The sequence below is a fragment of the Phoenix dactylifera genome, unplaced genomic scaffold (assembly GCF_009389715.1).
Source record: "Phoenix dactylifera cultivar Barhee BC4 unplaced genomic scaffold, palm_55x_up_171113_PBpolish2nd_filt_p 001687F, whole genome shotgun sequence".
NCBI classification, from domain to species: domain Eukaryota; kingdom Viridiplantae; phylum Streptophyta; class Magnoliopsida; order Arecales; family Arecaceae; genus Phoenix; species Phoenix dactylifera.
In genome coordinates, this window is record NW_024068986.1 from 7,739 (window position 1) to 19,577 (window position 11,839).

Genomic DNA, 11,839 nt, shown 5'->3' on the forward strand with positions numbered 1-11,839 from the left:
GAGAGGCATTCATGGCTTGGATGCGCCGTGGAAGATGGATACAGACGGGAGATGGGATGCTAAAAATGGACGCCAGGGGACTCTTGGGCTGCTGGGATTTGGATCACGGGTCACCTGTTCTGACTGGAGGTCAATTGCAAGTTTCAAGTCATGGGTCACCCGACCTCATAGTTATGATATGACCAAATTAGATTTGCCCAAAAATTCTTTTCCAAAAGCACAAATAAAATGGACCCGATTCGGACCCGACCCTGACGCGGACCCGACTCGATCTTCAACCGGGTCGAATCTGGGAAGGGATCCTTCTTTAGTCAAATTTGAACTCAATGTGCATTTTATTTCTAATTTATGAAAATATGTGCCAAACCCAAATATAATATTAATCCAGTGAATTTATCATTATCGGTTAGCAATAATACTAATTTAGGTGACATGTGGGTCGCACTTTTGTGCTCTCATCACACCCCCCAACTAGCTTATTGCTAGTCTCTAGCAATTTAGTGCGAAAATGATAAAATAAGAGTGCAAAAGTGTAATTTATTATATAAATATACTAAGATAAATACTCATTTTCGTAGAACATTACGATTGCACTTAGCACGTGCAACAAGCCGTTAAACCCCTAGGTTACCCTAGTGGACGAGTGTTGTCTCGTGAGGATATGCAGTGAAGTTACCCACAAACTTCAATCCCAAAATAAAATTTGGTTTGTGAAATGAAAGTCTTATTTCAAGTACATAACTGATAAGAATTTCAAAAGCACACAAGGTTTTAATTACTAAGTAGCCCAATTTCTAGGTTAGTATGCAATTTAAGTTGAAGTCATTAAGTTTTCCGTTAGGGAGTTGTAAGACTTTTTTATACTTGAGTGCTCAGTGAAGTTTGGACCATGCACAAGCTAAGGTTTTGGATCTCCAAAATATCGCTAATATTAGTAGTTTCCAAGAATTGGTCGGACAAGACCTATTTGCTGATTCAAAATCATCTTTTCTGCAAGATTTCGAGACCTGTGGATGTTTACTTTAATACCTCATGGGCTTTATCTGTAATATTCCAGTTTACTCGAATTTTTACAACGACGGCTTTCACACTATTGTCTTTCTTAAGGTCAATATACATTTTTTTTCATCATTTTTTTTTGTTTTTTTTGTTTTTTTTTCATTAAAGAGAAATGATAGTGTATATATTGTGCACTTTTACTCCTGTGATGATTCCTCCATGTAGCGAGCAATTAGTCGACAATTCTCACACCAGTTGGCATGAGGTGTCGGGCATCAAGACTCCCCTACGGACGTATGCTCGGGTTCCTCATCACAAGCCCGTTGACCATTGACAATAGGTAGCCCTTTTCGATGCACCTGACTAAATCCACCAAATAGTTTTTTTTTTTTTGAACTTTTTTTTTTTGGATCAGAAAAAGATGGTTCATCAGGATTCGAGGTTGCTACCATATTCTCAACACAATGTCGATCCTATACCTTAGAAAATGCAGGCCAGATGTGTTGTGAAATTCAAAGCACTAATTAGCTTACAACTCACTAAAAGGAACTTAATAAAAAGAACTCACTTTGCACTACTCCAACTAGTCATTGGGCTCTTAGATTTTATATACCTTGTGTGTTGTATTTTTTTTTTAATTTAATTTTTTTTATAAAATTCCAAATGCTTAAAAATACCCCCAAACCTAAATCTAACATTGTCCTCAATGTTAAAGAAAATTTAAAGCAGTAAGAGGACAGAGGAGAAGTTACCTGATATGGGTGGGTAAATTGAAAGTTGGGGCAAAATCCCCCAAACCTGCATGTTAGTAATTTTTTGAACTTTTTTTTTTAAATAAAAGATATTTACATGTTGGGTTGCCTCCCAAGAGCGCTAAGTTTTATGTCTTCAGCCAGACAAAATGTAAATCTCCTTTTTTTTTTCAACCATTATCTAAGAATGGTTTTGAAAAAGTCCGATGAAGAACAGTCGGCTAATGACGATCTGTGCTCATAAGGGGAACAGAACTAAGAGGCGCATGCTTGATCCCTTCCTCGGAATGGGCAAGGTAAGCTTCTAAAGGGTCCTTATTATAAGTTTGTAAGAAAGTCTCCTGAACCAGACTTTCAATTATGTCAACTTCATTGATTTCTTTGTCGTCTGGTGGTTGTTTACTTATGTTGAAGACATTAAGCTCGACTTTCATGTTGCCAAAAGATAACTTCAGCATCCCATTTCGACAGTTGATCACAGCATTTGCTGTGGCTAAGAAAGGTCTACCTAAAATTATAGGTGTGTGACTGTCTGGATGTATTGCAGGTTCAGTCTCAAGGATAACGAAGTCCACAGGATAGTAAAACTCATTTACTTTTACTATTACATCCTCTACAATCCCCTTGGGGTACTTCACTGTCCTATCTGCTAAGGAAAGGGTAATATTTGTAGGCTTTAATTCCCCCAAACCTAATTTTTGGTACACATAGTAGGGAAGTAGGTTTACACTGGCTCCTAAATCTAATAGAGCTCTTTGGATGATCGTCTCTCCTATTTTTATTTCAATAGTTGGGCAACCAGAGTCTTTGAATTTCGGGACAATCTGTTGTTGAATGAGAGATAAGGCTTGTGCAGCCATAACAGCTTGCCTAGGAATACTTGTTTTTCTTTTGACCGTGGTGAGGTCTTTCAAAAATTTTGTATAGGAGGGAATTTGTCTTATGGCATCGAGAAAAGGTATATTTATTTGAACAGTTTTAAAGACTTCCATGATTTCATCAAAGTTAGATTGTTTCTTGGAGTCCTGAAGTCTACTGGGAAAGGGAACCTTGGGTTTGTATGTTTCTATAGGTTCTTCCCTTTTTTCCGGTTTGTCCTGTTCTTGACCCCTCTTCTGAATAGGGTTCTTATCGGATTCAGATTTATTTTCTTTTTCATTTTCAGGAAGTTGGACTTTATTGTCCACTTGCTTGCCAGACCTTAAAGTGGTAATTGCCTGGACTTCATAGGTCAGATTTCCATTAGAATTGATTTGATACTGACCTATCTGACCTAGATTTTGTTGTCTACTAGGGTTAGGCACTGGTAGTTCACCTTTCTTCCTATCCCCTAGAGAGTTAGCTATTTGGCTCAGACTAACCTCAATTTTTGCAATTGCTTGCGCATGGAATTGGTTAGTCTGGGCTTGGGCTGTATTGGTCTGTTGTTGTTGCTTGATAAAATCTTGTTGTTGTTTCATCATATTAGCCATCATGGTTTCTAATTGTGAAGGTTGCTGTGGGATAGAGGCATTATAAGGCGGTACAGATGGAACCAAAGGTTGGTTCATTTGTGGTGGACCTATCCTGGGAAAGTTGTTCTGAAAACCTGGTAGACCACCTTGATGCTGAATAGGTTCATTTTGCTTGTATGAGAAATTTGGGTGGAACCTATTATCAGGGTGGTAAACTAGGCTGAACGAGTTGGGAGTGGGCTTCTTAAAGGCACTATATGAATTTAGAGCATTTGCTTGCTCGGCCTTTATGTTAGGCAGACTAGGGCAGCACTCCACTAGATGCTCAGGACTGTTACACAAAACACACAAACTATATGACTCGTGATCCACTTTCATGACGGGATTTGACTCTTTGTATGAACTCGAACTAGTGGAAACAGTGAAAGCATCAAACTTTTTACTCAAGTTGTTCATTCCAGCCACCAGATTGGACATGACATTTTTGAGTTCTGGGTCTGCTTTCATTTCATAATTACCTGGTTTTCTAGACCCAAACTCATCTCTAATTACTTTCTCACCATAGCTACTCCAATTTTGGGCATTTTCAGCTAAGTCAACAAGAAATTCATAGGCTTGATCCGGGGTTTGGTTCATGAACCTACCCTTGTGCATGGACTCAATCATGTTTCTATGTGCTGGAGGTAGTCCTTTATAAAAGAAGTGAACCAGATCAGCCTTATCAAGCCCATGGTGTGGGCATTTGACCAACAAGTCATGGAATCTTTCCCAAAGTTGGGAAAATTCCTCCTCAGATTTTCCTCTAAAAGTTCTTATGGCATCCTTAATTTTTTCAGTCTTTACCATAGGATAGAACTTAGCCATGAACTTCTTAGATAGTTGTTCCCATGATGTGATGGAATTTGAAGCAAGGAAATACAGCCATGCAGCAGCACGATCCTCTAAAGTCATGAGAAACAACCTTAATTTAATACCCTCTTCATCTAAGTTTTGATTTCTAAACGTTTGACAGATTGTCAAAAATTTGTTTAGATAAATATAGGGTTGTTCACTCTCGAACCCATGAAACTTGGGTAACATGTTTATTGTTGCAGCCCAAATTTCAAATTGGGCTGCATTATTGATTGGTAATACTATGCAAGTAGGGGGACTAGCGGATGCGGGTGCAAACAATTCATTTAGGGTTCTAATATGTTCACCCATTGTAGAGATCGACGGTTGGTTTACAGTTCGCAAGTTGTGATAAAAAGTTCTGTCAATCTCAGGATCAAATGGGGTTAATTTATCCCTTAATGACCTTCTACCATGCATACATTATCAATAACTTAATTAGACTCGACTCCTAAATGAAATCCTAAAAGAGAAGAGAAGGGCTAGACACAGATGACCACAATCAACACCACACAACAATTTGACCCTATTAGTCTTAGAATTAAGTGAGGTTTAGTAGCTTCTTAAATCTAGTTGCACAGAGATTTATCAGGTTAAAAAAATTCTTGAAATTCTCTCCTAGATTAGACAGCTCCTAATCTCCCTTTCAGATTAAGCTTGAGCTTACCAGTTAAGCAATCCAGTAACCAGTGACCAGGAAAGTCCCGGGGTGTGTGGTGGTGCCAGAAGGGATACACCGATACCACAATACCCGTAACAGTTCTTACTGTTGTAAAACTTTTCTAGACATCACCAATTACTAAATTCTCACTGGAGTAGCTTTCAGCCGCTTCTTTCCAAGAGCCTAATTGAGCTCGAAATCCCTAAGGCCAACGTCTAATTTGATTTTAATTTAATTTGGTTTAGGATAAGTATGCAAGGTGGTGATTTTTGGGCTAAGGACAGGTAATGACTTTCCGACCTTATCTTTTTAATGGATTTTGCCCTTAAATTCTTTTATGCAAATGCTTAATACTAAATGTAGCAAATAATCAATGATTTTTTAAAGTTTATGCAATGTCATTAGGTTGTATTGATTGAATGAGCAAGCAATTTTTTTTTTACTTTTACTAATTTTTTTTTTTTTTTTAGCAATAACTTGAATGTAAACTAAACAAAATCTATATGCGTCAGTCAATCTCCGAATGCCCGTTGAATAAGCTCTGGAGATTACTCCGTGAGGAGTCCCAATAGAGGTATGATAACCTCGGGGGATTGCACCCTATCAATTACTAGCAAAAATAATAATTTTTTTTATATTTTTTTGATTTAATTAAATTTTTTTTTCTTTTTAAACTTCAAATTTCGAATCTCAGAATTCAAATTTTGAATTTTAAAAATTTTTGAATTTTTATTTTTTTTTGAATTTTAATTTTTTTATTTTTTTTTGAATTTTAAATTTCGAATTTCAAATTTCAGAATTTAATAACTACGAAATTATTAACTAAAAATTATCAAAATAAGAAAAATTAATAAAAATAAAAAACTTACTACCGGAGTACGTTCACTCCGGGCATCCAAAATTTGATTTGATCTTCGTGATCGTTCTTGCTTCTCGATTTGCCTTCCCGGCAACGGCGCCAAAATTCTGTTCGTCCTTTCCTGTCCACCTAAAAATATGCTAGACAGATCGTTGTTAGAACCGATGAACAAAAGTTAAATTTAAATTTTTTACTCTTACCTTTCTTACTCGAAGAATAGTGGTTGTAAGAGGTCGATCCACAGGGAGGCGATTGGAGTTGCATAAAAATTAGAACGTTCACTCGGATTCAAAATCGATTTTTGAATAATAGAAGAAAAACATTATATCGGGAATGATGATGAATTCTCTAGTCTACTGGAGAATTATTTTTTTATTTAAAAATAATAAAAAGACATGTACTTAGATTTAAAGAGCATTTATATTTTTAACTAATCAAAGAAAAGCTCTGGCATAAATAAAAATGGATGAAAACAAGAAGAAACTGCATAAAGGAAAATTTAATGTATTGCATAAAAAGAAAAATTAAACCATTGCATGAAGAAAACAGAAATTAAACTAAACCTAGAACAAGAATTGCATGAAAAAGAAATGATAGATTCGATAAAAATAACATCGATTACAAATAACAATGGAGATTAGACCTAATACTCCTTCTCTTTTGTAAATAAAATAAAGAAAAAGAAAGTAGAACAAGTCACTTTTCTTCTCCCTCTCTCTCCCACGGTGGAACTCCCAAAATAAAACACTTTTTTTTATTCCTTTCTTCTTCCCAAGAACAGAGCCTTGCTCTGTTCCTTCTTCTCAACACCCAGCCGATTCCTTCTTTGGTTCCCACCCCAACCGAGCACACCCCCTGCCAATGGCCTCTCTCCCCTTTTTATAGCCCTTGGAGACATGGAAGAGGCGGGATCCGCGGGATCGGCTGGGCGGATTGCGGAAGGTGGGCTGCTGGCTGCGTGATGCTGGGGATCCGACGGGAGCTGGCACAGTGCCTGGCATGGAAGATATCTTGGAATCTTCACGGCTGGCCACGGGATCAACGAGAGGACGTGGATCCGTGGGTGCAGAGGCGGAGGCTGCCGTGGGACCACTGCTAGCATCACGGGAGGGTGATCGACGGAGGAGGTGCTGGGATTTTGATCGCGTAAGGAAGGAGACGCGGAAGAGACGCTGGGATGGAGCGGAAGATGGGAACGGCTTGCATCAAGGGATTCCGGGAGGTGGGGACGCGGTGAATTCTTTCTTCTCCCCTTCTTTCGCATGGGATCTCGGGAGGAAGGAGAGGGCGGTGATGCACTGCGGACGGCTGGAGTGGAATGCGGAAGAGAAGATCACGGAAGAGCTTGAGATGCGGACGGGCTAGAGACGCGGGCTTCCTTCTTTGGTGTTGCTGGCACGGTCACTTGGCTTGCATCCTGGCTGGAGCTGGGAGGAATCGCGGAGATGATGGCGTTGAAGATGCGGACGCGGGCGGCTTGGATCACGGGAGAGGCATTCATGGCTTGGATGCGCCGTGGAAGATGGATACGGACGGGAGATGGGATGCTAAAAATGGACGCCAGGGGACTCTTGGGCTGCTGGGATTTGGATCACGGGTCACCTGTTCTGACTGGAGGTCAATTGCAAGTTTCAAGTCATGGGTCACCCGACCTCATAGTTATGATATGACCAAATTAGATTTGCCCAAAAATTCTTTTCCAAAAGCACAAATAAAATGGACCCGATTCGGACCCGACCCTGACGCGGACCCGACTCGATCTTCAACCGGGTCGAATCTGGGAAGGGATTCTTCTTTAGTCAAATTTGAACTCAATGTGCATTTTATTTCTAATTTATGAAAATATGTGCCAAACCCAAATATAATATTAATCCAGTGAATTTATCATTATCGGTTAGCAATAATACTAATTTAGGTGACATGTGGGTCGCACTTTTGTGCTCTCATCAGGAACCTCTCCGTTCGAGGGGGGGAGAAAAAATTCTGCCTATTTACTTCTACCTCTGTTCATACGCTTGCCCTCTCTAACTTAAGCATCGGAGAACCGGCGCCGGATAAACCCGGCCACCAGCTTCTTGCAGGTCCCCCAGAGGATGCCGCATATCGCTGTATCGCCGCCGTTCACCAAGCCCTCCCGGAGTTCCTCCTCCTCCTCAGCCGACGGCCGTCCCCGAATCCAATTTCCAGCAACAGTTGATGCTAGAGGAAGGGCCCGAGTCACGACCATGAAGCTGAGAAGCAAGGAAGCTTCTAATGCCTCCCGACGTTCTCCGCCTAGCCCTGGACACTCTGTCCAGAACTCACCCCCTCCGGCCGACCCGACTCCCCAAGTCCGGCCGGAACAGTTTGATGCTCTGGTGCAGTAGGTTCAGGCCTTGACCGCTATTGTCCAAGGCCTGCAGCCCAGGGGCGTCCCGACAGCACCGTTCCCTCAGGCCCCGGTTCAGTCGGCGCCCCCTGTAAGTGGACCGCCCCTCCAAGGCCAAGATCTCCACGCCCAGGCATCCCCCTGGAGAGAATCCTCAGTGAGGGGTCCTGGTGAATGGCCGCAACCGTTAGAAGCCGAGTCAGTCCCAGGGCAACCTGTGCCGGAGCGGACCGCCGCGGCGATCCCCCAGAGCGACGAGCTCGACAAGAAGGTCGAGAAGCTGGAGCGCCAGATCGAGGCGCTCCACGGCAGAAGGACGGGACGCGATGGCGACTTTGAGTTTACCATGAGGTCCCCCTTCTCCCAACAAATCGAGGATGAGCCGGTCCCGCCGAGATTTATGATGCCCCAGGTGGAGCCTTACAACGGCAAGACCGACCCCCTCGACCACCTGGAAAGCTATCGAGCCTTAATGGCCCTGCAGGGAGCCTCGGAGGCCATGCTTTGCAAAGCCTTTCCAGCAACACTCCGGGGAGCAGCTCGGCTCTGGTTTACCGGGCTGAAGCCTAGTACCGTCTCTTCTTTTGAGCAACTCGGCAGGCAATTCGCCACCAATTTTCCTGCTAGCCGACCCCAGCGGCGTACCTCAGACTCCCTCCTTGACATAAAATAAAAAGAGGGAGAATCCCTCAGAAAATATCTGGACCGCTTCACCGCCGCAACATGGGAGGTCCAGGAGCTCGACCAGTCAATTGCCATATCGGCACTAAAGACTGGGACCCGGTCTTATAGATTTCTCTTCTCCATCGAGAAGAATTTTCCTGCTGACCTCACTAAGATGCTGGCTCGGGCGCGGAAGTATGCGAAAGCCGAGGAAGCCGTTGCTTCTAGACGGAGCGGGATCGAGCAGACCTCCAAAAAGCAGAAAAGGCGCCGTGAGGAGCGCGGCCGCCCTAGAAGCCCGTCTCCGCGCCGTGCCAAGAACCCGTCCCGTCTGAAGAGTCCACCTCGGTTGCAGGGACCGCCTCGACCAAGGTCCCCGCCTCGGCCGAGATCTCTACCGCGGTCCCGCATACCCAACGGGAGGTACGAAAATTACACTCCCCTTACCCCTCCTCGGACTGAGATTCTCATGGAGATCGAGGGCCGGGATTATTTCTGGCCTCCGCCCCCGAGGCGGGATCCCGAGGCCTGGCGCAATCCCCGAAAGTACTGCCGCTTCCACCGGGACCACGGCCATGATATAGAAGATTGTTTCCAGCTCCGGGACGAAATCGAGGCACTCATCCACCGAGGAGTGCTTGACCGGTTCATACGGAACCGGCGTGAAGAGAAAAGGCCAGCGGAGAATACCGCACAGCCCGAAAATCCAAATGCCAACAGACCCATCGCCAGCACCATTAACACCATCCGAAGCGGAACCTCGGTCGGAGGAGTTGCAGAGGAAGGCACCACCCCGAAGCGCTTACGCGCCTCCGAAACTATCTCGTTCTCGGACGAGGACTTGGAGGGAGTTGAAACCCCCCATGACGATGCTGTGGTCATCTCCATGGTTGTAAACAAGTTTTATGTAAAACGTGTCCTAGTTGATAATGAAAGTTCGGCGAATGTTTTGTACTTTGACGCCTATTCTAGAATGGGGATGACAGAGAAGCAATTACGGAGGATGAACGCCCCGCTAGTCAGATTTACTGGGGACTCGGTTCCGGTGGAGGGCGAGATCGATCTTCTGGTCACGGTCGGGCTCGCTCCTCGAGAAAGAACCATGAGGATGGATTTCCTCGTAGTGCGTTTCCCTCGGCCTATAACGCCATCCTCGGACGACCAGGGCTCAATGCTCTTCGAGCTGTGGTCTCAACCTGCCACCTACTTATGCGGTTCCCCACCAGCCAAGGAATCGGCGAAGTCCGTGGAGACCAAGCGGTAGCCAGGCGATGCTACATGGTGACCCATGAGGCGAAGCAACCGGCCAAGGTATCGGTTCCGACATCAGATGACAAGCTCTCAGCCGAAACTTTAGATGCACGGGTCGGCCCACAGAAGAAGCGGGTAGAGCCTGATGAGTTGCTCATCCAAATCCCTTTACGAGAAAATTTTTTCAAGCTAACCGTGCAGGTCGGCTCCGGCCTTGATGCTCGCGAGAGAGATCGCCTTGTCAGCTTCCTGCGGAACAACATGGACGTTTTCGCCTAGTCGTCTGCCGATATGCCGGGGATAGATCCGGAGGTCGCGGTCCACCGACTCCAAGTGAAGCCAACCTGTAAGCCTGTGCGATAGAAGAAGCGAAGTGCCGCTCCAGAGCGACAACGAGCAGCGGCCGAGGAAGTCGACAAGCTCCTCGAGGTCGGTTTCATCCGGGAGATATCTTATCCAGAGTGGCTCGCCAATGTGGTCCTTGTCAGAAAGGCTAGCGGGAAATGGCGCAAGTGTGTGGACTGTACCGATTTGAACAAGGCCTGCCCAAAAGATAGCTTCCCACTCCCTAGCATCGACCAGCTTGTGGATTCCACCTTGGGGCACGAACTACTATCTTTCGTGGACGCATTCTCAGGGTACAACCAGATCCGGATGGCGCCGGAGGATGAAGAGAAGACAGCCTTCATCACCGACGTGGGCATCTACTGCTACAGAGTAATGCCTTTCGGCCTAAAGAATGCTGGGGCAACTTATCAGCGGCTGGTCAACCAAATTTTTAAAGACCAAATAGGCCGAATCATGGAGGTCTATGTTGATGACATGTTGGTGAAAAGCTGAATGGCGCAAGATCATGTGGCCGACCTCAATGAGGCATTTTCTACACTCCGAAGGTACCGGATGAAGCTCAATTCTGCCAAATGTGCGTTCGGAGTCACCTCGGGCAAGTTCCTTGGCTTTGTAATTACACAGCGGGGAATCGAAGCTAATCCCGAGAAGATCCGAGCGCTCCAAGAGATGACGCCCCCGAGGACAGTCAAAGAAGTGCAACGGCTTACAGGCCGAGTTGCAGCTCTCGGGAGATTCGTCTCCCGATCGGCCGAGCACTGCCTTCCGTTCTTTGCGGCTCTCAAGAAGCCAAAGGACTTTTGTGGTCGGCAGAATGCCAGCAAACCTTCGAAGACCTCAAGTGCCTTCTCGCTTCTCCTCCGCTGCTTACGAAACCTCAGCAGGGCGAGCTCCTCTACCTATACTTAGCCGTTTCTCCCGTAGCAGTGAGCTCGGTCCTGGTTCGAGAGAAGAGCAAGCTTCAAAAGCCGGTATATTACACCAGCCGGGTTTTGAGGGACGTTGAGACCTGATACTCCAAACTGGAAAAGACCGTCTTCGCCCTGGTCGTCTCAGCTCGAATGCTCCGGCCCTATTTTCAAGCTCACACGGTGGCCGTGCCGACCGACCAGCCGATAAAGCAGATCCTGCAGCGATCAGATCGCGCTGGTCGAATTACAAAGTGGGCCATCTAGCTCGGAAAGTTTGACCTCGAGTACCGACCCAGACCGGCAATCAAGGCGCAGGCACTCGCCGATTTTATAGTCGAGTGCACTGTGCCAGACGAGGCCGAGCTCGAACCTGCGCCAGCAGAGCAGACCCCGAGGTCGACGTGGACTCTGCATGTTGATGGTTCTTCAAACTCGGGGGGTAGCGGAGCGGGCCTCATCCTCACCAGTCCAGATGGAGTAGTTGCCGAGTTTTCCGCCTCTAATAATGTGGCGGAATACGAAGCGTTCATAGCCGGGCTTAAGCTGGCTAGAGATCTGAAGGTCGAGAACTTGAAGGCCTTCAGCGACTCCCAATTGGTTGTAAGCCAAATTTTGGGGGACTTCGAAGCAAGGGAGCCGACAATGCAAAAATATCTCCAGAAGGTGCGGCACCTCACTTCGA

General features: G+C 45.3%; 1 protein-coding gene across 1 annotated transcript; it reads left to right on the forward strand.

Annotated features, from left to right (window-relative positions):
* The first annotated feature begins 9,116 nt into the window (after window positions 1-9,116).
* Window positions 9,117-9,911, forward strand: LOC120108971. The gene has a single exon (XM_039122707.1). It carries the CDS (start codon window positions 9,117-9,119, stop codon window positions 9,909-9,911), a length of 795 nt encoding a protein of 264 aa, XP_038978635.1.
* The last annotated feature ends 1,928 nt before the right edge of the window (window positions 9,912-11,839 follow it).